Source organism: Adiantum capillus-veneris, chromosome 24 (genome assembly GCF_014529385.1).
Source record: "Adiantum capillus-veneris isolate H3 chromosome 24, ASM1452938v2, whole genome shotgun sequence".
NCBI lineage: Eukaryota > Viridiplantae > Streptophyta > Polypodiopsida > Polypodiales > Pteridaceae > Adiantum > Adiantum capillus-veneris.
The window spans coordinates 9,116,997-9,144,626 of record NC_140954.1 but is presented as its reverse complement, the minus strand read 5'-3'; the positions used below and the strand labels follow the sequence as shown (position 1 = coordinate 9,144,626).

Below are 27,630 nucleotides of genomic sequence, written 5' to 3'. Positions count from 1 at the left end.
ACATTAAATTATCAGTTTAATATGAGAAAATTATTTGGGTTGGTTGGATATTAGATTTTATGACACGCAGCCTCGCAGTTTTGTCACTAAAGGGGAGGAAGATAAAGTGTTCAAATGTAAGAAAGCTTTGTATGGAATTTTGTTTTAGAGTCCTCGGTTTGGATTCCGTTGCCCACCATGAGTTTGTGCATCAAGTGACACTCACAAAAGTGGACTTTTTTCAAGCCTTAGAGGAGGCGCCTAAGTAGCATCGAAGACTTGCAATGTTCTGTGGTTGGACTCTTGTGCCTTTTTTGGATACTCCAGGGGCCAAATTTTTGGTATACCTTTTTTTTGCCTTGGGATTTCGGTGCTTTCATGAGGGTTGGGAGAATAGCATAAAAGTCCTCTTTGTTTTATGGGATGATGAGATTGCCCATATCTCAAGTATTTGGTTTAGACGATGGTTCTAAAGTCTAAAATTCTGACAACAAATTGTTGATCTGTGGTGGTGGTGTTGAAGAGCGGAGGATAGAAGGAGGCGAGAGTGCTCAAGGTCACCGGCAGGGGCTTCTTGTGGAAGAGTACAACATGCATGGCATAACTATTTTCTTCCAACGTTGTTGCACTCGTTCTAATTTGTCCTCACATTCACTCAAAATTTGTCTACGCTCAAATTTTTTGGCTCGGTGATTAGAACCCCCCGAAGCCACCTATTGGTCTTTGATTGCTTGGGCTATGTTATGGATCAACTATGTATTGATGTAGATGCACAATATGTACTTGATGAGGATATGAGTGAAAATGAGCAAGTTAAAGATATGCCAAAATGAGTAGTGCAGACTTTACGTGACGGTAAAATGGGTGTACCTGTCTAGCCGTACTTGTTCAAGATTTGAGCATGTCTTTTATGCATCAGAGATTGATTCTTTTATTGCACCCAATACTGTATGATAAGGAAGAGCCTTTGTCATTGCATGAAGCCTAAAATAAACAAATTGGTTGGTTACAATGCAATCCAAGTACAATGCTATTATAAAGATTGGTACTTAGTTTTAGTGTACTTACCGTTTGGCAAAAAGGCCATTGGTACTGTGGGTGTGCGTGTGTGTGTATTTGTGTGTGTGTGTGTGTGTGTGTGTGTGTGTGTGTGTGTGTGAGAGAGAGAGAGAGAGAGAGAGAGAGAGAGAGAGTTTTGCAATGAGATGCTTTGGTTGAAAACTAGATATCTACATCAGAACGCAAGGGAGTTGATCATTAAAAAGTTACCATTGTTCTTAATCTTGACCGATGTCCTCTCACTACATGGGTGACCTAAAAGTTTTTGCTTTCTTATAACGGTCTTATATTGTCCCCATAAAAGTCTCACATAAGGAATCTCATTAAAAGCAATAGTTGGTGCATGCTTCACTCCTTAATCTAAACAATTACACTAATTTAAGATGGCCCCGTACGGACAAGGAGGAGGAGGTGAAACACCCTCATGACTATTTGACACCCCCTTTGTCAGGTGGGATCAATGGTCCCTATTAATTGGGGACGACATGATTGGTTTTGCGTCGTCCAATGGCGGATTTACCCAAAGTGATCACCATACAATCACAATTAAAGTGAACCCCAAGTAAATGTGAACATCAAGTGAGTGATCCCCGTGTAAATCCCAAGCGAGATGTGATCACCTCGTGAAGCCACCTATTTCAAAGTGATCTACAAGTCTATGTGATCCCAACCGCATCATTTTCGCTATATCATTTTACGTCCTCACCTCCATTTCAAGCAACACGCGATAACGTGATGGGAGAGTCATAGCCCCTTACGTGGTAGTGGTAGGTCGTGGGGTGAGCTTTGCACAAGTGAAATGAATGACATAAAATTTAAGATTTTTTTCGAGGTAAACCTGCAACATGAAAGATGCCTTTGGCAAGGTCTTTACCCACACACGCATCCACCTTAACCACTAGGTTACAATCATGTTACAAGATTGCCAGTAGACGAGGTTCACTAATGGAACGGAACGGAAGGAAAGAGTCACGGAGGTCCACTGGCGACGGAATAAGGGATGCAGATCCTTTTGCACTGCACAGTATCCGTTCGGCCTACAAAGGTTAGGCTAGACCAATTGCGACAAATTAAATATGTGTTTCGTAAACCCTGCCATCTTCAGCCTCAGAGTCATCATCCCCACTTTCTTGGACGCTGTCTTTGTTGTAGATCCATTTATGGACATGCAAAGGAGCATAGAACAAGCTTTTCCCGTTGGCTTCATGCGTCGATCTGTCCTCGTCTTTCCAGCTCGTACAGCCCTCGTTACCCTCCTCGCTCTCCTCTTCTCGACCAGCATCCGACGCGGAGTGCCCGGACGAGAGTTGGTGCAGAGGCCCTTGCGAGGAGCCCTGCGACTGTGTCGTCGTGACGGCGGGCCTAGCGTCTCCATTAAAGCCATACAGCGCAGGATGCAGCTGCAGTTGCGAAGTTGATGCCCCTGCTGCCGTTGTGTTTAGCTGATTGTACCTTTCCTCTGAGTAGCTGGGAGTTGCTTGTACATGGGTTGCCTGCCTTTCTGCTGATTCTTGTTGGTTTGGCATGCTCTGGCTCACCGACACAGCTGCTTGAGCTGCATACTCTGGTGGTACCCAAATGCCCCCCAAAACTACCACTTGCGGAGCATGTGCCGACGCCGTATGGAAGCTTGGATTGGGTCGTCGAGTATGTAATCGATATTTCTGCTACGTACAACCAGGCTTATGTATGAGACATATTGATGAAAATCTGGCACATCTACAATGTAATTAACTTCGGCTATTTTGCTTACTTGAAGATGACTCTTCACCTCATCGTTCGTCAAGCCATCAACCTTCATCAGCTCACGAATTTGCTTAGGAGTAGCAACTGCAGTACAGGGCAATTACGATAGTTAATACATGAATATATAAGGATTACTTGAGGACTAAGATCGACGAACGCATTTGAGGACTAAGATCGCACAAAAATTACTGACAGTTTTAAGCTTCTGGGGCACTACAACTATCCAGGAGTTTTAGAATAATTTTAAACAAATTTCTGATTTCAAATTGCGAGCCTGCCATTGCAGCATGTATGTGTTATACCAGTCAAGTAGCTATGTCATATGCGAGATTACGAAGATGGACACTGCTATGTGAAAACATAACATGTATAAGATGTGCTTCTGGCCTTACCTTCAGATCCACCAAGTTGCTGAAGTGCATTCACAAATCTTCTATGGAGCTCAGGGGACCAGCACCGTCGAGGTTTCCTCTGAGTTCCTTGGCCTATGGCATTGGTGTACGATGTAGTCGGAGTAGCCACAGCGACATTCTGAGTCTCCTTGAGATCATGACGATGACGCACTCCTACACTTATGGTTGAAGACCTTGCCATATCAGCACATGGAGTGGGACTTGCGTCCCTGTCTCGCACAAGAGGCAATGCTTCTACAGCTAGATGCTCTGCCAATGTTTGTAACCTCTTACTTCCGCAGAATGGCACAAAGGCCCCACCCCTCTTCTGAGGGTTGAGGATAGGCTTGGCTACTTCAGTGTCTTCGCCTCCAACTCTCATGCTATCTCTTTTCTTGTAAGGTTTGTCTGTCATGGATGAGACCATCTGTAAAATGCGGTAAAACATATAGCTAGATTTCAGCACATGCACAAATTATGAAGCGTAAAATAATTTGTGCATGTGGTAGGTGTAATTGTTGTGAGATGAATGAACAGAGGATTCTCTTTTAGGCTTGCTTTATGCCTTAACTAGGTCAAAAAATACAACCATGCATTGATTAATATGTATTGGTCATGTTTTTCATTTTCATATGGAAGTTTAAGTACATCCAGAGCAATTTCTTACTAATTGCAAGGAGCTCCATGCTTAGGACTAGAGTTTGCTTTTCAGAATATACCACTTTTCACATACCTATTGATATACAGATGATTTTGTGCTAAAGCATTAAAAAAAAAAAAGTATATACCTCCTGGCCGTGAACGTACGCTTCAGCCGGTGTCCAGAATTTGGTCTGCATGACCCCATTGGGCAGCTGTGCACTTTTCAAGCACTTGGAGCCAGAACCAATGTCTACAGTAGTGTCGTCCTCCTTGGCATCATCAGCTGGCTTCTTGATAGGCATGAATTCTTCAAGAACTGGCCTCACATTTTCATTCATTACACTCTGGTTTTCCTCACAAACTGAAGTGAGAGTGGATTGTGGCTTTATTGCTGGCTCCTGATGATCAGCAATCTGCTCCTTGGAGGCTTCAATTTCTGAAAACCAAGACTTCCATTCAACAAACATAAACAGCCATCAAACACCCTTCTTTTTTCGTTTTTTCAAAGGGGGGGGGGGGGGGGATCATCATCTAGATTGAACGTGAACATGCGCTCTTTTCACCAAGGACACCTTTTGGATTTTGGACCTTACCAAAAACAAAGGTTTGAGAGAAAGAGATGCATAGTCACATCGTTGGAAGATTTCCAAACAAAAGATTTTGATAAAAAAGACCTTGAGTGCACATCATGTAGTGAGTGAGTTTTGAAAACACTCCTCAATATGGTTACAGATGTCAAATTGGAAAAAGCCATTGTAATGCCACTTTTGAAGAGTGACACGGCTACCACAACGACAATTGGGAAAACCTGGCCAGATGCCATTTTAAAGAGCGATGTTGTCATAGTTACTTTCATTCGACAAGATCCATACGAATAATACTAATTTTGCCTTATCTTGGCAATGACAAGCAGATGTATTGTCAATGCTTACAGTTCGAATACCCCTAAGGATCTATCTTTAGGCCATGCAGTAAGCTAGATAAAACACATCATTGCTAATAATCAAGACCTAAAACCTGAATGTGTTAGCATTCTCACCATCATTCAGAAGTTGCATGCAAAATGGCAGCTCTCTTTTAAAGGCCTCTATCTTCTTACGCTCGTCCTCGAGGGCCTTCAAGTAGTACTCGAGTTTCAACATCCTATCAACATGCCCTCCTTCAAATGCACCATTGCTAACCCCATGACATGGCCTACCCAATGTTAACTCTGCTGAAGAAGCCATGCCTTGCTCACAAATATTAGCTTCTTGATGACCTTAACCTGCACAAAATGTATATATAGATACATATCCATGTGAGCCAAAGCCTCTTCGCCGCATAAAGAAAAAGCTTGATTTTTGCAAAAAAAGGAGGAAGATGTTGTGAATGATTCTTGAATCATTGAGGGGGAGTGCAAGTGAACTAGTATAAACAGAACCTTCTTGTGCTCCATATACAGTGGAATAAGGTCCATGCCTTTCCATATCTAGGGAAAAGAGAGAGATGGTCCACTTTCCTAGAGATATAATCACTTTAAAGTCTTGTAGTGATTGGCCTTCTTTACCTATGATTTAAAGTCTTCTACTGATTGGCCTAATTTTCCTATGGTTTACTTTCTCAAAGCTAGAAGCCTGCTAATAAAACATTTGCACTTGAGTGAAATAATTACTGTTTGATATGAGAGAGAGAGAGAGAGAGAGAGAGAGAGAGACTCACACACACACACACACTCTGCACAATGCAACTTCCACAAGCAAAGTAGCCACCTTCAAATATGCAGACATGTAAAAGGAAAGGAAAGCAGTATTGGGGATAATGATGGATAAGTGATCAGCTTAATGGTTTTGTAGAGCTGGAGAATAAAGATGGGAGAATGATTATGCACACCAAGCAAAAGCGGGGATTCTATCAGGGCTAGCTTTTGGGGCATAAATGCTCATGCGAGTGTGTGTACATACTTGAGGAGAATATGATGATCGAGTCAAAGATCTGCACTACCCACAATGTAGTTTTTGATAGAGAGCGAGCGCGCGCGCGCACACACACACACTCAAACCCAAAATCTCTCTCTTTCTCTCTCTACCGGCAAGAAGGGGAAGGAATAAGCCGTATCTAAGTTAATTATGTTGGATTCCTGAATGGGCTAAAGAGGGTCGCCCAATGTGCTCGATGTGCTTATTATGTCTTGCTTTAGGCCTTTAGAGTTTGCAACAGGCTCACCTGGAAAGGACGCCAGTCGATGAAGAGGCCACTTCGCAGCTGCTTCCCAGAGTAGCTCACTTGCCAGCTTTGTGTGTGTGTGTGTGTGTGTGTGTGTGTGTGTGTGTGTGTGTGTGTGAGAGAGAGAGAGAGAGAGAGAGAGAGAGAGAGAGAGGATGTGCGTGCAGCGGCAGATTCTGATCAATGCTGAAAGGGCACTCAATCAAGCTCACTTTCTACCCTACACACAGAATCTCCCTTTAGAGTCTAGACAAACCTAGCTGATAGCTCTGCCGAGAGAGTTCCGGCCAAATTTAGCCAAAAGACTGCCAGGATCAGGAGCAAATGGCCAGAGTGAGCGAGAACTTTATTTGCAAGGCCAGGTTTTGAAGTAGTGGGTTGCGATCATTGTAGGTCGATGTCAGAAAAGGCATTGTCAGATCCACTAGACGTGGAGCTAGCGGAATAACCAAACGTAGCAGATCAGGCCAAATTAGTGGAGTAAAATGGAAGTGGATGGATTAGAGAAGCGGGTAACACAACCAAATGAGCTGCAGAAAGGCGTAGCAGCTGGACGTCAGGGTGGCCAAAGCAGCAGAGGGGTGAGTGTCGCCAAAGGAGCGGCTTGTTGGGAGGCAACGGGTGGGATTAGCGGGGTGATTGATTTTGGATGATCAATTGTAGTGGAGCGATAAAAGCTGAGAAGATTCCTCTGCAGCTTGAAGGGAATCCTCTCTCTCTCTCTCTCCCCCCGCCCCGCCCCCCCCCCTTCCCCTGCTTCCTCTGATGATGATGACAATAGTGAAAGCTCTAGAGTACAACTTAGACCATAGTTCTCTAGAATCTCCACCAAGATTGCCTCCAATAACAAGGGATATTCCTTTGGACACTACCAGGATCTCTGCAAGAATATTTTGGAATCTACATGTGTTCAATTTAATAGGCCCCCCCTTCCTCATGCCCTGACTTTAATTAACGTCCAAAGGAGTACATCACTATTTCCCACATGCATCAATGCACAATGAGCACATCTTGTGACCTCATATTACAGGCTTATTACTAATTAGTAGAAAACCCTTTTCGTTTGTGGACAAGAGCGATCTCAATACCGAGCAGCAGCCGTGATTGTTTTCATCCCTCGAAACTCAAAGGCGCCACGTCCACATTAAACTGGCGCACCCACACTCCAACGCTAGCTCCACACCTTCATATGAAGAGAGAGAAAATTCCTTAGCAATCATGATTTATAGATGCAGAAATACAATAAGCACATACGCCAAGTGATGATCAAAAAAACATTTACACCCACTACTAGAGATAATTCACACTTACGGCCATTAACTCCTTACTAGTCACACTCTTAGCAAGCAAGATTGCCTTCCCCCTCTTGCCTCCCACAATTAATCTTTTTTCTACCATAAAACTATCCTCTACGTACAGTCACTTTTGTTGTGATACTTGCTTATTCCGGTATACTTGCACATTGTTGTTTGAGCTTGCACTCACATAGCTTCAAACATCCACGTGCATACTATCATTGTGACGTCCCCAACCCGTTTATACCAACATCGGGATGGGATCCTTGACAGGTCTGTAGGTCTGATAAAAATTAGAGTCTCTAAACAAGAAAAATCCAAGGAATAGACCTTTACCATTGACAATGGCTTGGGTCTATAGCCTTAGAAGAAGACCTAATCCTGTCTCGCAGCGGAAACAGGACAACGTATTAAAAGTTCAAAAAACTATTTCGGCCCTATAACTGCCACAATTGGGCTAAGGTATCCTCAACCAACGCTTTTTTCCCCCTAACAGATGTGAGGGCACAACCGCTGGTGGACTTCTCTTCCAAATGAAGAAGTTTTCTAAACGTTTTAGTGCGCAGGGATGGATGTTACCTGACTAATCAGGTCCACCCGTCCCGGATTGACAACCTTAGTCAATCCCCACTTACCACCTCGCACTCACACATGATTCTTTTGTTATTTAATGACTACCACGTTCTTATCACAATTAAAATAATGATTCCTTTTATCCTTCCTAACAGGATTTTATTAAAACAGTCCTTGAAAGCAGTATTCATTAGGAGAAAGTTGGACTCACTTTTGGGCCTTTTAGTTCTAGAGAGAGAGTGGCGCTCGACCAATGAGGAAGAGACTAACGTTACGTTGAAAATCGACATTTTGGAGTCGAGCTCTTTTTTTAAAAAGGGAGGAAATTTTATTTTGGTTCATCAAATTGCACAATTTCACGCTTTCAAGGCATAAATGCCGTAAGTCGTACTAACTATGTACCGAGGACTTTCAGAACTTTCATTGAAAACTCTATCTAGTACTTTGTTCCCGCCCAAATATGACTTTGAGTAGCTCTACTTCCCTCTCAAAACTTCTTCCCTTTTTTATATTTGCGCTAACCTTTGTGTGTATTCATTCTACTGCACACCATGTCTACTTCTCGAAGGCCTAACACTACCATTGACTCTGTTAGCATTTTTAACAGTTATACTACAGACGATCAAGCATGGATTCCATCTCGTATAACTATCGGAAGTTGGGTTCTACTGCAAACTAGGAGGAGGAAGAGGAGGCAACGCAATGATTTTGTGGAGGCTTTCAAGGGTCAAGTTAAAGAGTTTAAAGTGTGTGCACAAAGCAAGCGGGTGAAAGAGGTCCTCATACTACATGCTTTCCAGCATGCAGACTTAAGGTTGCAAACATCTCCTCCAAGTTTTCCAAGGCATCGACCTAACTGTAAGTTATTTCAGCATCTCGCTTAGTGCATGATTATATTCGAATATTAAGTGGTGGATATCATCTTTGGTATGTTTCAGATATTTATCCATCGAATAGGATAGATTGGCAACCAGTTGAGAGTATAGTTGGGATTTTTGATGCTTTCCATGCATTTATTGGTGAGCAAATGTACCGAGGAAGACAACACAAGGAACTTGCAGATAATGGAATTTTCTTTTATGATATGTCATATGTGGAACCGAGAACTTCCATTGGTTGGGGTCGTGTAGCTCCTTTGTCACTTCCATCCTTTGACAGCAAGGATTGGTCCCTGCCTACTTCGCAAACTAGTGAAAGCTTCAGGAATAAGTTGCCTCAAGTATTCAATTGCCACAAAAATAGTTCGGCTCGCAGTATTTATGCCTCTTGAAGTGTTTGCAGATTTTTTCTTCGATGAGCGAATAAGAACTAATGCAACAATGTTCATTTGCAAATCTGAGAGCTGTTTGGACTTTTTAGATGATAACTGGGATAGGAAACAATCACAGAACAAAATCTGTATTTTGCAAAAGAAGTCCATAATTTGCAAGTTCATTATAAGCTCTCAAAATTTCTTAGTATCGTTTTACTATATTAGATATCATCTTCTTAGTGGGCAGCTTATTCCACTCGACCAAGAACAGAGAACAGCCTCGAGAACAAACCTTTATCAATGGAGCTCTACTTTCGAGACAGCCTACTTACTGTGATGGAGACAATGTCAAGCACAACTCTGGCACAGCTCAGGATAGATCTTACATGTGAAGAACTTCCACTTTTGCCGGAATTGTATGCATTCAGTCTCAACAATAGAAAGGTGCTTACTAAATCGATAAATTTTGATTGTCTTTAATACACTATGACTGAATCTAACTTTTTCTTCTTTTCAGATTCCAACGCGCAAGGAGAAAAGAACATTGTGCAAGGAGTCCATAACAAATACACTTCACTTAATTGCTTCCACCGGAAGCTAGGTCACATACCTTGTGCACGCAAAGAGCTTTGATGCCATGCAAACCATGATGTACTCTTCAAAATGACTAATGCAGAGATATTTTTTGGCGGTCAAACAATGTTTCAAAAATGTACATTTTCAATGTTTCAAAACTTTACATATTGTGTTGTTTCTGTCAAGAGTAATTTGCTCCCTTTCCCAGCTATTGTCCTCTCCCCCGGTTTGTGCAACTCGTCCCTTGTCCTCTCCCTCGGTTTGTGCCACTCGTCCCTTGCCCTCTGCTCCGGTTGCTCCCCTGCCCTCTACTCCGGTTGCTGCTACCTCTGCCTCTGGGGACGCTGGTCTCGGGCATCCTTTCGCGTCGCTCGAAATCATGGGCCTCTTCCATGGCTTCCCATGCTTCTTGCACCTGTGAAGCTTCCTGCTATTCTTGCTCTTGTTGTCGATGTACAGCCCATTCCTCTACTTCTGTGGCGTCCGCATAATATTGGTGTATTGCTTCTTGCATATTTCGAACTTCTTCTTGAGTCTGATTGTGGTGTTGGGTCATTTCATTAATGCGAGCCTCTTCGAACTCGTCAGCTCTCGTCGCTTCCTCTCTTGTGTATCTGTTTACCGAGATTATAATATGCTGGATGGCCATTACAAAAAAATGTCGCACATCGTTGTTGGTGTAGTTATGTAATCGAAGTTCCTGTAGAAGCGTGATACAGACATCTGTTGCTTCATACATACGTTGCAGCAAACAATAAAACAGCAGATTACTTACGTTCAGTATATCCATAATTTGACTGATGAGCAACACGACATTTAAACAGGTTCGCCAGCCACAGCTATAGTCATCAGTTTGCGTGGGCACGGTTACCCGTTCGTGCTTGACTACATTTCCCAGATCATGTTCTAACAAAAGATGCTCTACACAACATACAAGTTTTTTCGCGGCACTACATACATAAGCACTTGAGTCAGCAACACATTCCAAAGAGACACTATACTGCTTTCCAAATGTACTTAAATAGACCTTACGTTTTTACACGACCGTGAAACGCCCTGCTTTGCCCGGAGTTTGTGTAGTAAATAATCTTAGCTTCCATGTCAAATAACATCAGACTCCAATGATCACTACAAAGACACCATCAAAGATGAGGAGAGATTCGCAATGCAAGATGTTTTTTACAAGGCAAGAATATACTCACGATTGATTGTACGCAGTGAGCAGAAAGGGCGTTAGATCAACGTTGACTCTGCTAAACCAGTTCATCAGACTCAAAAAGGAAATTGAGTTGTTCTGCAGATAAGGCGATATCAGCGGATCTATTACGTATACTTTCTCTTGAACCTCAGGGGGCAGAAGCAAGACAGCGTGGCTAACATGAACAAATGGCAAAGATTAGACTTGAACACCAAGTAAGTCAATACTGAGCGAGTGGGGTAGCTATCGAATTCCGTACGCCACTGATTCGCTTGGTATTGACCATTGTCTTGGCTGAAATGAAGAACTTGACGACTACCTTAAAGACATGGGTCAATACCGAGCGAGTTAGCGGCAGATTCCAATTCCATAAACAACTGACACGCTTGGTATTGACCCATGTCTTTAAGGTAGTGAACCATTATAAAGAAAAACTTGGCAACTGCCACAGAGACATGGGTCAATACCGAGCGAGTAGTACCAAAATTCAATTTCATTACCCATTGTCTCGCTTGGTATTGACCCATGTCTCGGTAGAGACCCATTTAATGAGCATAAGAATTAAAGAGCATGAGAATTACCACAAAGCAACATTGACAACCTCATTTGTTGCGAGCGAGTCGGTGAAATTGCGCGTGCACATGAAGTCTACATAATCGAGGTTGGTAATGCAGGCCTTCTCTGACCTTGCAGGCAGCTGTATGTGTGCATGCAGAGGCGCTGAGCTCAACAAAATTCTCAACTCCTCTTCATTCTCCTAGTTGATTTGCTCTAAAATAATTGACTCATCCGATACGTTGGATGGCCCTTCTGATGCAGAGCCTTGCCCTTCCCTTTCTTGAGCTGGCTCCCTGGCTGCCTAAGGCTCCTCCCTAACAGCCTCAGGCTCCGGATCATTTTCCTTCAATATTGGTTGCTCCATAGATGCCTCAGGATCCACCCTGACCTTCTCTTGTCCCTCATCATCCACGATGGGCTGCGGATCCTCCATGACTTGCTCATTTTGGTGTCTACCTGGATCCTCGATAACTATCTTTGTTTCTTCCACGACTGCCTCGGGGTCCACTCTGGCTTGCTCTTGGCCCTCTGCGGCTATCTCAGCATGCCCATCTGTGTCGTTTCTCTCGACCCGTGGTCGGGTCCTTCTGCTGTTTGTTTCAGCCCTAGACGGCTCTGTCTGTCGTGCACGAGGATGGAGAGGGGGGATGTTGAGAATATCCATGGTTCTACTATCCCGGATCGGTACTGGCTGAAGCAGCCCATTGTAGCGGAAACGAAGCCTACGAAGAGTATCAAAATCCCGCAACATGATAGTGATCCGGTGTGCATGGGCAGCAAGGATATATCCATCGCTGAAGAATTCCACGAGGTAGTTCTCAGCAATTTCTTGAAGGCAGAGGAGTGCATTGCTGGCCCATTGCATGCCGACTCTCCACTGCTCGCAAATCTCCCGCACTACTCGCTGGAAAGGGAGACGTGGAATAGCAGGTTGAACGTGTCGTTCTATCCTGCGCAGCTCTTGCAGTACACCTCTGTGCGCCTCATATCGGCATCTTCTTGCTTGAGCATTCAAAGATTCACCTGTTGCCCTCCTAGCGCAGGCCTTAACACGAGGCATCTCTACAAATACAATAACACCAAAAGACAATTCATTTGTCAGCACAAGGGACTTCAGATTTAAGGAAAGGTCAGTACCAAGCAAAAAGATGGATAGGAAAGAGTTGCCTTGCCTTATTCGCTCGGTAGTGACCTCAAAAAATAGTAATGGTAGACATGACTTATATGTTTTGAGGTCACTACCGAGCGAATAGGTGCATAGGAAAGAGTTTGCCTTGCCTTATTCGCTCGGTAGTGACTTCAAAAATAGTAATAGCAGATATCACTTACATTTTCTGAGATCACTACCAGGCGAACAGGTTTGCAGCCCCTGCAAAAAAATACCTTATTCGCTGGGTGGTGACCTCAGAAAAGTGTACAAGCAAGCGAACAGGTTTGCATCCGCTGATACAAAATAGTAATGTGAAGGAGATCTTAAATCGATGCGGTTCTAACTGTCATGTCGTTCCCTCCGATCACCTCCCCTAATATCGGGGGGATGATACCATTGATTCTCTCTCCCACGTCCACCTCTCATGAAACCTCATGGAAGTACCACCCTCTCATGAAACCTCATGCCCGGGCTCTGCTTTTTAGGCTTGTCTGAAAGTCTATTTAAGAAGCAGTTGTTTCAGAACCTCCCTCAGGGTTTCGCAGAACAACTAAAAGAAGCTTAGGATAGTGGCGATGCCTTTCCAAGGTATACTGCCGCAGCGCCAGCAACACCGCATCCGGGCCCTCCTCATGAGGTCCCCCCTTGGCCCTCCCCCGATGTTACCTTTAATGTTCTCGACCGACACAGCTCGGGAGTGGCTGCTGTCAACACGGGAGTCAATTCTCGAGGTAAGTTGCTGGTAATTCTTTGCTTTCTGCTCCCAATTTCCAAGCTCCTAGTTTGAAGAGCTTACTTGCTAAATGCTCTATGTAGGATGCTAGCCTGAAACTGCAGCAAATGCTGATCGTCAGGCAGAGGGTCTGAATCCTTAAAAACTCTCTGGAAGCAAGAAGGCTTGAAGACATGCAGCGATTGCTTGCCGAGAATGGCTCTATGGAGGCAATCATTAATTGGCTTCAGGAAATGAAGGATGAAGTGCTTGAGCTAGCCAGTAAATATGAGGAAGCCATTAACTTTGCAAACATGCTTTATGAAGAGATAAGCTGGCTGTGAACCCTAAACCCCTAAACCCTAAACCCCCCGGAAATTAATAGGCCACTCTTTGTAAAGTCTGAAGTATTTTCTAACTCAAACCCGGTGTTCAGTTGTAATTTTGTTTCTTTCTTATAAAATCAAAAGGCGTATTTTGCAAAAGAAAGCCCTAAATCCGCAACAAGTAGGGGTTACCTTCCCCTTATTTGCTTAGTATTGACCTCTGTACTAGCAAACATCACTTAAATTTTCGTTTGGTCAGTATCAAGCGAATAGGACCCTTCGGACTAGGTGACCTTACCTTATTCGCTTGGTACTGACCAACTACAGCAAATTAAAGCGCACGGGACCGAAATCAAAAGGCGTATTTGGCAAAGGAAAACCCTAAATCCACAACAAGCAGGGGTTACCTTCCCCTTATTTGCTTAGTATTGACCTCTGTACTAGCAGACATCACTTAACTTTTCTTTTGGTCAGTACCAAGTGAATAGGACCCTTCGGACTAGGTGACCTTACCTTATTCGCTTGGTACTGACGAACTACAACAAATTAAAGCGCACGGGACCGAAATCAAAAGGCGTATTTGGCAAAGGAAAACCCTAAATCCGTAACAAGCAAGGGTTACCTTCCCCTTATTTGCTTAGTATTGACCTCTGTACTAGCAGACATCACTTAACTTTTGTTTTGGTCAGTACCAAGCGAATAGGGCACTTCGGACTAAGTGACCTTACCTTATTCGCTTGGTACTGACCAACTACACAAAATACAAGTGCGCACAAGGGTAGTAAGTAGCATACCTCTTCACTGTGTGTAGAGTTCCGCGTCACTGAAGCACTGCAGAACAAGAGTAAGAGAAGGAGGATGCGCGAGAGTAAGAGGTGAGGGAGTTTGCTTACCGCGTAGCGTCGATGGAGGTAGAGTTAACTAGAATGATGCGCAGTAGAGGACACGAAAAGAGGCAGAATAGTTGAAACTTGAGATGTTTGGCGGAGGTAATGCCTCAACTTAGAATGCTTACCTCGGGGAGGGTGACAACTTCACTTATGCGCGAGATTGCAGTTGGTAAATCGTACTGCATGGGAATCTGAGACCATTTAATACTGGTTGTCCTTGAGAGCGCAGCCCACGTGCCTTTTTGAGTGACCGTTAAGGGTCAGACATACGCCAATCGCCCTTGCAATCGCCATCTCCATCTCCATCTCGCACCTTCTGCCTGGCCAGCTCTCGTGCCTTTGCCTTTTCTGCGCCCTTCCCCTTGGCCAGCTCTCGTGATCGTGCGTTTAGAGTCAGACGCCGATCGCCCTTGCATTCGCCATTGCCTTTGCCTTTTCTGCACCTTTCTCCTTGGCCAGCTCTCGTGATCCTGCGTTTAGAGTCAGACGCTGATCGCCCTTGCATTCGCCATCGCCTTTGCATTTTTGGCGCTCTTCCCCTTGCCCAGCTCTCGTGATCCTACGTTGAGTGACCTCCATTGGGTCGAGTCCTTTGCTGTCGTGTCGCCATCGCCATCGCCATCGCCCCCCTATTGGTTCTTGCTGTCGGTGGCCTACGACATCACCATCCAACTCGGCGCCATTGGATATTGCAGAGACAGGTTCTTTCTCCTTGCCTATCCCCTTCCTGTGTGTTGTTAACTGTGTGCGCAGCGAAGCCACTGTGTTAGGGTAAAAATGCATGCATGGTTGGAATAATTACTCCTTATGTGACCTATAAATCTATCACTGATAACATACTATGCTCTGTTCTTATCCACCTGTTCCGAATGCCACAAGACAGAACCAAGCGAATAGGACCCTTCGGAGATTCTTGGGGCCCTACTCGCTTGGTACTGACTACACTAACGTCACCACTTATGACATTAACGCACGGGACATAACCCGTCAATATGACATTAGCGCACGGGACATAACCAAGCGAATAGAGTTCTTCGGAAATTCTTCGGAGCCCTACTCGCTTGGTTCTGGCTCAACTAACGTCAACTCTTATGACTTTAGCACACGGGACAGAACCAAGCGAAGAGGGTCCTTCGAAAATTCTTGGGGACCCTACTCGCTTGGTTCTAACTCAACTAATGTCACCTCTTATGACATGAGCGCATGGGGCCGAACCAGGAAAAATAGGACATTGAGGGGCCCAACATTCGCTTTGTTATGACACCAAATAGTTTTGGCTTGCTTTTTCTTTCAGTCATGGGGATCATAGTCCTGGAGACAGACGTGAGCGAGGATACATGTGAAGAAAAACTATTCACATTCTTATATAACGCCCGAGCTCATCACCGTGCACCAGAACTATTAGGAATGTTCAATGCAGAATTTTCTATACAGAGGATTATAGATTGCTCCTTTGAGTACCTGCAAAACCATTTGCAACAATATGAGGCAGTCACTTGTGACAATTCCATGACAGTTGATGGCATGCGATATGTGCACCCTGCCGACCTTGACCCTAACAAGAGTGCTTCAAGGAGACTGAATCGTTGTCTTGAAAAGTGTCCCTCCAATGCACTGCTTGTACAAGACAGGTGTATGAAGCACTTAAAAAAATGTCGCTTATTGGAATTCTACCATGGGTTTGTCTATTACTTATACTTGCAGACGGATGGCGAGTCAGAGACTTCGCAGTCAACAACTTTCGGTAGTTGTCCATTGGCGCCAGAGGAAGAGGTAGAGGATGTGGAGGTGCAATTCATTCCAGAAGAAGAGCGGGAAGAGGTACTAAAGGAAACCTTTGATGCGGGCTTAACTCTTGTTTCTCTTGCGGATGCAGCAATAGGGTGCAGGCAAGAAAGCCCAAGTATGGAAGCGACTTTGGCTCTTAATTGTGCTCCCAGCTTTGCTATGGCGGGCGACACCCAGTATATTCTGCTCACAGATATCATGCATGAGCTCAATATACGGGAGGACTACAGCCTAGCGGCAATTGCAAATTTTTGTGAGGCAGACATGGGGTTTTTGGACGATGATGCAGTGGACCAATATCTTATTGCTGACACAGCTGTCCGCGACTCACAGTTCACTTCAGGGTCGCAACTGATTAAAGATACGTTCAATGAGGCAAAGTCCGGAGAGGCTGATTTGCCAACAGATGAGCAGTTTGAATTGACAACAAAACAACTCGGCTTGGAAAACATGGGTAGACACGTGGCACCCGAAGATCATGTAATGAATAGTCAGTCTATTCACTTATGGGGGAGGTCGATGCTGGAAATGGACGAGAATCAGATGGTGACTTTTGTCGAGCATTCAAATAGTATTAGAGATGGCCGAGTGATAAAATATCATGAACATTTTTTTTTGCTGCCAGGTGCTAGTGTATGACGATAGTTTCCTTAGAAGAGCGGGAGGCTCACGCCAAGGGCTTGTCACTGGAGACCAAGGCAAGGATGCAGCGTTGTCTCACTACATCGGGCATTTCAACCACAAAAAGGTTTGTAGAAACAATTCAAGTAATTGACAATTCTACTCATCTCACTTACGGCTAATAAATTGATTGCAATTATTATGTAGATCATAATATACCACAAGGAATATTCCGATGACAATGCAAAGTTCCCTCTATTTGCAATGAAAGCTATTACAAGATTGTGTGGTGGGCACCCCCTCCCACTTAACGCAGAAAGAGTAATTCTGATTGAAAAACAATTTGCTCTACGTGTATTTGGCATAGGGTATGGTTGCCAGGCACTCAGAGCCCCATATTTTATGTCCTACACAGCTCAGGCTCTGGCGGTACGGGTTGAAGACCCGGAAAGCTTAGATCCATACAATAAGTGGTTGTTTCTGAGGGAAAGAAGACGCATGATTCCCGTAGGGATGCTGCCATCAACAGAGGAACGACCTCGTCTACAGAGCTTGCACATCGAAGAGGTACAAAGAGAGGAGGAAGGAGGTGCATCGAAGAGGATAAAAACGACGGGCTCAGGTCCATCTTCTCCCGCTCCTGACTCATGACCGGCGCCACCTCGCATGGTGCTCCGCCGCATTTGAAGCTCCCCAAGCCATTTGTTTCTTCTCTTTGCGGATGTGTTGTAAAGACCGTGTAATTTCTGAACTCTTAAGAAGTTCCTTCTGCCTTGCTCTATGAATTAGTCGTCTATAAGTCCATTGGTGTAACTCTAATAGGCTATTGGCCTTTTCTTTTCCTCCCCCATGCCGAGTGTGCTTAAAATAACCTGTTCTTGCCATGTAGTGGGTTTTTTCCATGCCTTGTGTGGACCATATTGATAGTGAGCCGTATGTCTTGGCAAAATATGGATCATGGTTGAACAGTATGTTCTGCATTGAAATAAAACAAAATGGTCAGTTGAGTACAATTTAAAATTTTGTTTTGTATACGTAGACTGCCAACCTACCATGTAATGTGTGATATGTTGCCCACCCCACCCTGTAAGGTAAGCCTTTTTCCAATCCAACAAGGCTGCTTGAAATGATGTGAGCTTACTTTGGTCCCAAGAATGTTGCTCAAGGTAGTGGAAAATTTTATCTAGTGATTTCCACACGTTCGCTTTGTGATTCTGGATTGCCCCACCACCAGCATTGTCTTTAACCACTTTATGTAACTGTTTTCATTTGTTGAACAGGATTCTCCTTTCTTCTCTATCTGAATCTTTGAGGCTAAACCCAAGAAACCTTCTTGCCTTCACTCCGCCTATCGATGCTTTCCTCGGTACCTTGTACCGACTTTGAGACATCTTAGGGTCCTCTTCGATTTTGACATTGCCTCCATGCAAACCAATGTCTGAGAGCACTCCCTCTAATGCTTTGATCACTCTTTTCGACTCACTCTCTGGCTTTAATGTCCATGCAAAACATATGTACAAATGAACCACCTTTTCAATTATTCGACAGAGTGCATGAAGTGTACAGACGTGAACTCTACTCAGGGGAATATCAAGCACTGGTTTAAAAGTTTTATCTTGAAGATGTCTGTTGGGAGCTCTAATCCATTGCACACTATCAAGTGATTGTGCATCAGCCATGCAATATAAGCATGGATTTGCCACAGCTGCTCAGTGTGTTATATTGTACATACACTTAAGAGTCTTTAAGTCACCTGCCATGTGCCATTCCACTGTGTAGTCGCCAAAAATCCTTCCACTGAAAGAACGGCTCCGTTTCTTTGTTCACTGATGATAGAAGGAATTTGGGTTTGACTAAAAACCCAATCGAGGATTTCAAAATTTTCCTTATCAACCTGCAGTGAAAAATGAAAACACAAAATCAACAACCAAATAATCAATATTTTTGTTATCAGAGATTGAACGAAGTATACCTGAAATGATCCTAGAGATAGAATGTTGTTTTCTGATTGCACGCTGAAGTATCGTGGATCCTCTTTCGTTATTGATGGATCCCGAGCTTTGTTCATGAGGGTAATGGTGACTCTCTCCAACTTCTTGTTCTTTAGGACCTCGCACTCGTCGAGCTTCAAAAAAAACTTGAGAACCCCACCGCACTCGTCTCGACTGATGTCAAAGAAGTGAACTGCATACCTTTGCAATGCTTCAAGATCAACGAAGAGATTGTTGTGCTCGTTAAACTGTACGTCTCTGCCGCCCTTGCCTAAGAACGTTGCTTCAATATGGAATGGTGACCCAAGTTTCTCAAACACCTCATCGTTTACGTGCCGGCGAGCAGCCTTTACATGTGATGGCTCTGGCAGCAATGATCCTCTCTGTAGTTTATTTTGAGATTTTTTAGCTAATACTTTGAAGAGTGCCCTGTATCCCATCTGCGAGATGCCACTCTCATCAAGTATTGCTTGCACTTCCATTGGTTCCAGCCGATTCTCATTCATGAAGGAGGTAAGTAGCCTCCCTTTCAACTTACGAAATTTTTTCTGAGTTATCATCTCTTCAACTACTTCTTTTGGAACTAGACGGCTGTAATGCACTCCGGCATTGAAGCCTGTACCATTCGAGTTTGGATGCCGTAAAGACCCGCCAAAAAAGCACAATGCGTTATGATCATGTATAGGAAAGTAAGTGTATCCACTTCTTAATGAAGCACATTGAAGAAACAAACTTCGAGTTACCTTAAAGCTCGTATTTGTTTTTTGAGGCCACCACTACCAACCTTCATGTTCTCAAGGTTGCACAGATCTCGTTTTCTTTTCCGACTACCAAGCACGGTGTCTTTCTCTCGCAAACTTGTGATCTTCTTCTCAAGGCCTTGGATTGTCTCTTTGTTTGATGAAATCTTTTGAGAGCATGCTTCATTAAGTTTCTTCAGCTGCATGTTCTCCATTGCCAGCAAGTTTCTTTGCCTTTCCGCATTCAATCCTCTCATTTCCAAATGTTCGGTGTATCCCAATAGCCCTTCCTTGCCATCGCCTGTGAAATGTAAGAGGTTAGTGATATTAGCAAAGGGAGGTGGCGCATTTGTTGTAGGATCCTTTGGATAAATAGACCCACCCACAAATCCAAATGATGTTCCTTGTTTGTGCTTCTAAGTTCTTTCTCCCGTTGAGATAAGAAAGACTCCCTCCTACGTTTCTGCAACGGTGCGTACTCTTGCAATACATCAACATGAAGATGATGTGTGTTCTTTCTTTGGGTAAGTGTTAAAGATAAAGGGGCCGAGGATTGTAAGTTCAAATTAGTGTTTTCATCAGGAAAAGATGCGTTCTCCATTCCTAGAGTTGATAGAGAAGAAGACGGAGAAATATCTCAGGTTTTGGGAGGGAAAGCCATATTCTCAAGTTTAGAGTTGATAGAGTTCGTGTGGCTTATGTTTCTGGAGGGAACGCTTGTAAGTTGGCATTTCAAATCATTAGTCATACGGCTAGTTGGATTCCTGACAAGAGAACGAAGGATAAGAATGATAAAGACGGCGGCTACCTACCAAAGAATTTCATTTTGGCTTTTTGTTGCGCAGAAAAGTATCACATAAAATGCACAAGTTAACATTTTCATTTTCTCTCTCTAAGCCGACGTGGCACTTCTTACAGGGCCCAAAAGTGAGTCCAACTTTCTCCTAATGGGAAACATTCTTTTAGTAAACAGACATCGTTAAACTTAAGACAAGGTACTGTCAATCAAAACATTGTCCATAATAACCGTGACCAGTACTCTTCTTGTCTCAAGACCACCTAAGGGTGAAAAACGGCACCCATTCCTTATTCATAATCCGGAGTGGATAAACCCTCACCCAAGGTTCCGGGTGCCCATACACCAAACCAGTTGCCCATACAACTGGGCGGCTCCCCTAGGATAAAAAACGGTATTCTAACTTATGTAGAAACATCAATACATGACACGGAGTAGAAACTCATCGTTCATGGGGGTAACCGACTTATCTGTGGCTAGAAAGCCAATCATTATCATCAATTTTATACTAAGGAGTCGGAGGTGTCTTGAGACAAGCTGTCTTAAAGATGATCAAACATATCTTTCCTATTTCAACCAGTTTTAACCCAAACAATTCTTTCCTACATTATAAACAAATGCACGTTGGAAGTTACCTTCCGTTTTCAGCCAGTTTATCCTTCCTAACTTTACGTATGCAATGCTAACTTAAAAATGAACTTTAAAAGATTTTAAGTGAACAAAATAGAAATCCACCTGGGACTTCTCGGCCATCTGCTGCTGCTGGGCTGGAGCCTGCAAACTTTCCTCGGTCGGCCTATAGCTAGGCCCAGCCTCATGGTCATTAGTGGCTTTGTTTCGCTTGTTGCTAATATCCTCTTCCTCAGTAAGATGATTTCCCCTGGGTCTCTTTGGAGCCATGTCGGCAGCCGTTTAGGTTAATCGACTAGAGCTTAATCTTTAGTGATTTCTGTATAGCGTTCTCTCTAGATGAGAGAGAGAGTGTCAAGGCTTTGAGTCTGTCCAATTTGTGAAGCAAGGGGTCCTATTTATAGTTTTCTGGCACTCACAAGCTCTCACAGGCTGTAAAAGACAGCTGCTTGCAGTCCAAGTAGTCCTCAACAAGTCAAAAAACGCCCCCTGCTGCTCAATAAGTCCCTGGAAGGTCAGTGATGACCCTCCCATTACTTGCCAACTTTTAAAATGTCAATTCTGCTATATTTTGACCTATTTTTTCTTAATTGGTAAAATATCTTGTAAATATCTGGGAGGCCTTTAGTAAAGTCTATGCTTAAATGATTACTGCAGCTCTTCAATTTTTCTTAATAATTTAATTTACATTGAATCTTCCGGAAGGACTAGCGGGGTCAGTTTTAGTCCGAATTTAAATTTGAAAATTTCTAGCCCGGGGTTTGTTGTGCTTAAGATTCCAAAAATACCAATATTTGCCATGGTCGGGCAATTCTACATTGCTTTTTCAATAATTATATTAGTTTGATTAAGCTTTATACAATCTTTAAGGTTTCAGAAACTGGAAACCTTACAATCATGTCCAACCACAGAACCTGTTTTTGTTTTTCTACTGGCACACACATAGCTTCGAACACCGTATGTGTACTATCAAATCAATCCTAAGAGAAACCGTTTACAAAACTCAACACAAATATGTGGCATATCACAATACTTTGATCGATTGTAGCCTTATTTTTACCAAAAATGAAACTTTGCAGAGATGGGTACAATAGCTCCATGTGAGTGCAAGGCATGTTTGTTAGAAAGACACCCTACATTAGCTAATTTCTTGTGTATCTCTCCACTAGTGCACAAACATGATGGTCAAGTGTGTTGCTGTGGACATGTGCATGTAATGCTATCCTTCCTGTGCAAAGTCCCAAGAAAGAGGGCTCCTTTTATCAACCCCAAGGCAACCTCTTCGACAACAATACTCGCCTCTTCAACAACAGTACTTGCAAATCAAAGTATCAGCCCATATGAAACCTTTATCCTAGCCCCAAAGAGGAAATTTTATGTAAAGGAATACTCCCACCTTCTTGAGAGCATCAATGATTAAATTTTTGTTTAAGAGTAAGATTTGATTCATTATTTGTATTATCATTCAAGTCCAACTGATAATTAAATTTATTCATTTATGTTGTCCATTAATGTCCCTTCACACTAATTTTAAAGTACATCAATTCTTATTCAGTTTTTATTTTGCATTGAAGCTATGGTTAGGGATACGAGAACATCCAAAAAAGCAAGGAAAACTCTAGGTCGGCAAGGAAAACTATACCTACATCACCCTCTTTTAAACAAACTCATGGCACCAAGGAAGGAAGAACCAATGGACAAAAGAAGACTAAGAAGCCTCCCCTTGCACTTCAAGCAAAAGCCTCATTTCCCAAACCCTATGCTTTTTTGCAAAGTGCACAACCAATGCTTCAACCAGAGGACTCAACTCCAAAACGAGCTACCAAACAACAAAAGCATGCAAAGCTATGTTGGACAGAAAAGGACATGGAAAAAGCTCTAGTTGCACGTGAACAAGGTCTCTCTTTGCAAAAATGCTCCATGCAATTTGGCAAGCAAATTTGCAATAGAAAACTGGGAACAAGGGCGATCACAAAAGAAAAAGAGAGGGCCAGAAACCACACTTGCTATAGACAAAGAAGAAGCACTACTAAAATGGATATTTCTAAAGTACGAATCAGGACATGGTGTCTCTATTCTTGACATTAAGCTAAAGGTGGCAGAGATTTGTCAAACAAGAGACAAATCTTCACAAACGGAATTCCAAGAAGAAGTTGGTGGGAAGGATTTCGACGACAGCATCCTCAACTTGTATTCCGTGTGTGTGAGGATTTGGATCAGTCAAGGGCAATAAGGTTTAGGCTAGAGATTGTGAAGACTCTCCACGAAAATCTTAAAAAGCCTTATGACGAAAATAACTACCCACCTTCTAATATTTGGAATGCAGATGAGACAGGATCTCAAGGGTTTAGAGACAAAGGCATGAAGATCATTGCAAAGAAGGGAACCAAATCAGTTTATGGTATCACTTGTGATTCTTGAGAATGGATGACAATGTTATGTTGTGTTAATTCTAGTGGCCATGCAATCTCTTCATATTATATATTTAAGGGAAGTAGAATAAATGGCAATTATGTTGAAGATTGTGAGGCCGGCCGGTGCTGCAATGGCCATGCAAAAGAAAGGTGGATGACGGGTGAGCTCTTTCAAGCAGCTTGGTTAGAGCACTTACAAAAGTTCATTATGCAAGACATCGTATTTTGCAACATGCATCTTCTAATTCTAGATGGACATGGAAGTCATGTTTCCCTTGAAGTTGTAGCAAGAGCACATGAAGCTGGCATAGACATCATAACCTTACCAACTCATACATCACACAAGCTTCATCCCCCTAATGCCTCTGTCTTCAAATCTTTAAAGAAATTTTTTCGAAAAGAGAGGGCAATTTAACAGCAAAGAACAACTTCCACTCAAGCCAGCAAGAAGGAGCTTGCAACTATTGTGGCAAGTGCTCTAAAAATGTCCTTAACAGAGTCAAACATTAAGGGAGTTTCCGCGCCATAGGAATTTGGCCCCTTGCTACTTCGGCTGTAAAATTATAGGGTATGCCATGCAGCACTATACACATGATGCAAGAAGAAACAAATCAAGAAGATGAGAACGTGTTGCAAGTACCGATCACTCCATCTAATGAAGCCAAAGAGGAGGATGAAGCTATTATAGCTCTACATTCAATGGAAAATAACACACAAGATATATACATTGAGAAGACTGATGTGTCAAGGTTGTTACCTCAAAAAAGCCACTCAGAACACCAAATCATCTTCATGAGATTGCTGGAAGAAGATAATCTTTCTAGCTGAGATCTACTTGTCATCAGATGCTCAAGGACAAGTCAAAATTGAGTCGACCATTGACTCAGCAACCAATCAGCAAAAATATGTCAACATCAAGTCGACCATTGACTCAACAAACAACCAGCAAGAACCACTTTGTCAAGGAGCAGAATTTTCAAGCACACAATCAAATCTTCCATTGGCTCAGCAAACAGGGAACTATGACAAAGAGAACATTGGTCCATCTTCGAGCAAGGAACCCATGCCAACCAACCAATGTCGAAAGGATCAGGCCCAAATTATCGATCTTTTGCAAGTGCCAATGTCTGCGGTATCAATGAGACAAGCACCTAGAGAGGCATTTGTGGACTATACGAATAGCTTTATCTTGACATCACCCCAATATATTGAGAGCATGAAGGCTAAGACTGCTAAGAAGGAAGATATTGCATTCTCAAAAGAGCAAAAGAAAGTGGAAAAGGAGAAACAACGACTACAATCACTTCAAGAAACACAAGCACGAAGACTACGACAAAAAGAGGCAGCTGTAGCAAGGAGGTCTAAGAGAGATTGGGAAGCACAACAACTGTTGTTTGACAAAAACAATATGGGCTGTTTTTTGGGAGGGAGGTTCATTGGAAGGCTTATTTTTAAAGCCTTTGCACTTTGATCAACCATACCATGCTAGTGCACAAAAACGAGAAATGGAGAAATTACGAAGCTCTCACCAACAAGCCACAGCTAGTATCCAAGGCATTACTACAAGTATGCGAGTCTAGTATACGTATCCACATAAATTTCAGTTGCTGAAGGTTTCACTGGAGGTCCTTTAAACCTTTTGTCTACTAAGTATTGCCCAGTTGTAAACCTTTTGTCTACTTATTGCCCTCTACTGTTAGCCTTCAAACACTTTGTCTATGTTTTGTTTTCAGTTTATCTACGTTACTGCAAACATTGCACCGATGGTCCTAAAGGCTATGAAAAATATCATATCAATTTTGCAGGTCTTGGTTCAACAAGTACTTTACATGTCCAACACTTTTGTAACCTACAAATATTGGAATGATTTTGACATCCCCATTGTTCTATATAAACTTTCTCAATATAACATTGTGTGTAATTGAAAGCTACTAGTACATCATGATTGCTGAGTGAGACAAGAAGCGTCTCACCTTGCACTCACATGTCCCAATTATGATGTTGCCATCCCTCACATTTCTATTTCTAGAACTTAGCTTTAGAGGTGTCTCTGTACGCACTCCCATTATACTCTCAGTGAGGCATCAAATTGTCAGCCAGCACAACATCATAATCTGGTTAACAAAACCAATACCAACAGCTTAACATGCTACCGAACATTGATCAATGAAATATCAAATGCAACGACACGTAGATAGTAAAAAACATGTTAGCCAAAAAATTTGCAAACAAAATCAGGTGCGCATGATTTTGCCATTACACATAAGCCCAATGTATCATAAGCTAGGCAAATGACAAGGGTCACTCACAAGGTTAATTGGACAAGGCCCCAACCTGTGAATATCCATACTCATCTTCAGCTCTTTGCAGCAGATAGAAAATAAGAGGGTGGTTTAGTTGCTCCGCTTTGATGAAGTACAACATGCCATCATCGAATATGCACGAATCATTGACAACGCCGATGATGGGTGGATCCTAGTCTCTTTAGCAAACATGAGGATTTGGTTTGAGCGTCTGCTTTCGGTAGTCATGAGAAGCTCATGATTGTGGTGAGTGGTTTTGGAGGGAGGGGGAGAAGGGTTTGGAGCTTTCTTGTGAGCAGACCCATGTAGGAGGAGAATTAAGATGGTTGATAGAGAGGCGGGGGGGCTCAAAGCAAGAAGTATGGGTTAGGCTCACAAGGTTAATTGGATGAGGCTGTCTGCAATGCTGTGGGGAAAATGGCTTCTCTATGGCATTTTTGTGCGCATGGGCTCATCACACTATGCTTGTCATCTCGACCCTGGCGCAAGTTGGGAAAAACTTGCTCTGCAGTGTTTTTTGTGTGTAACTCATGCACAATGGGAAAACTTAGCTCTCTGCAACAAAAATGCAGGAGCCCATGAAGTATTGCGATAGTTATCGCAGTGCATGGCAAGCATTTGGGAAGCATCACACAACACTTAGCAGAAAAGAGCATGGAATGCACAAAGGTAGGTTGCATACATTCATGTCTCTGTATTGGCACACACAAGTGCTTTTATGCATCTCCTGATTCATAGTACTAGTAATTGCCAGTATGTTTCTTGGGCACTAGTTGAAACAACAAGGAGCAAGAAGCAGGCACGTGCGAGGTGTGGGCTCATACCCTCACTCACCCCTCAATTTGTTACACACAAACTCCTAAAATACCTCCCAAATCCACGTCATCAACCTCCACTTCATTGACTTAATGCCACATGTAGAGGGCCATGTGGCGCTTCCGGCCAACTCCCTAACTCTTCAATTTTGCCATATTTCACCCCAATCCATCACGTCCAATTGCAATGTCTATAAATAGGGACCTCTACCCTAGAGGGTGATGGTCTCCTCCTTTCAAAGGAAGTCTCACCTTATGCACTTGCCTTTTCTTTTCTCTTCCCCCAAATCACCCAAAGAGATTATATTAGAACAGGCAAAAGATTTCAATCGAGTAAACATACGATTGGTGGCCCTTTGTGTTGGGGAGCTAATTTTTTTATACTTTAGTGTTTTGTTTTTTTTTGTTTTTGTTTTTGTTTTTTTTTTTTGGGGGGGGGGGGGGGGGTTCCACCATAAAAGAATGTACAATAACCCTCAAGCTTGGGACGAGCCTTGAGGGGCCACAAAATACATCAAGGAGCTACATAGCCCTAGACTGAAGTAAGCCACTTTGGAAGATTCCTTACACTATGTTACCTAGTTGTGACCATGATGGTTTTGATTGATTGATTCCACTCATCAAAGTACTTCCTTTTCCAATGGATACGATCACTTCCCTGCTTTCCTGGATAATCTTTGTGAAGCTAGCGGTTGAGAGGTCGTTGATGAAGACTCGTTGGTTCCTTGCCTTCCAGACTTGCTTGAAATAGTAGAAGCGAACAATTTGAGTGAATATTTATAGAGCTTGGCTCTTCACAACATTCCCTCCCAAGAATAGACCGTTCTTGAAAAACCTAATCTTCTAAGTATTTTGTATCGAGTTGAAAAGTTTGCCTGCAAGGCCTCTAATAGCCGAGCACTCCTTGATTAAATGACGAGGATTTTCACTTGCCACTTTGCACCCCGAGCACCATCTAAGCCAATTCCTCTGGCTAAAATCT

At 43.0% G+C, this 27,630-nt stretch overlaps 1 protein-coding gene and 1 pseudogene across 3 annotated transcripts; one reads left to right on the top strand and one right to left on the bottom strand.

Moving 5' to 3' along the window:
• Positions 1-1,835: 1,835 nt before the first annotated feature.
• LOC147425915 (transcription factor HHO2-like) lies at positions 1,836-6,740 on the bottom strand. Of its 3 annotated transcripts, XM_086498766.1 has the most exons (6): positions 6,021-6,740; positions 4,858-5,082; positions 3,965-4,254; positions 3,177-3,603; positions 2,792-2,868; positions 1,836-2,702 (listed from the first exon to the last, which is right to left on the bottom strand). In XM_086498766.1, exons 2-6 carry the CDS (start codon positions 5,042-5,044, stop codon positions 2,109-2,111), a joined length of 1,575 nt encoding a protein of 524 aa, XP_086354892.1. In that variant the 5' UTR covers positions 5,045-5,082; positions 6,021-6,740; the 3' UTR covers positions 1,836-2,108. The 3 variants fall into 3 exon arrangements, with proteins under 3 accessions (XP_086354892.1, XP_086354893.1, XP_086354895.1); XM_086498767.1 differs by lacking the exon at positions 6,021-6,740 and having other exon boundaries at positions 4,858-5,403; XM_086498769.1 differs by lacking the exon at positions 6,021-6,740 and having other exon boundaries at positions 3,965-4,267; positions 4,858-4,995.
• LOC147425914 (uncharacterized) lies at positions 6,506-25,110 on the top strand (annotated as a pseudogene).
• The last annotated feature ends 2,520 nt before the right edge of the window (positions 25,111-27,630 follow it).

Coding starts and splice junctions, on each gene's coding strand:
- LOC147425915 (XM_086498766.1), bottom strand. CDS start 5,044: ATGGCTTCTTCAGCAGAGTTAACATTGGGTAGGCCATGTCATGGGGTT. Junction 4,255..4,857: donor CATGCAACTTCTGAATGATG/GTGAGAATGCTA, acceptor CTTGGTTTTCAG/AAATTGAAGCCTCCAAGGAG. Junction 3,604..3,964: donor CGTACGTTCACGGCCAGGAG/GTATATACTTTT, acceptor CGCATTTTACAG/ATGGTCTCATCCATGACAGA.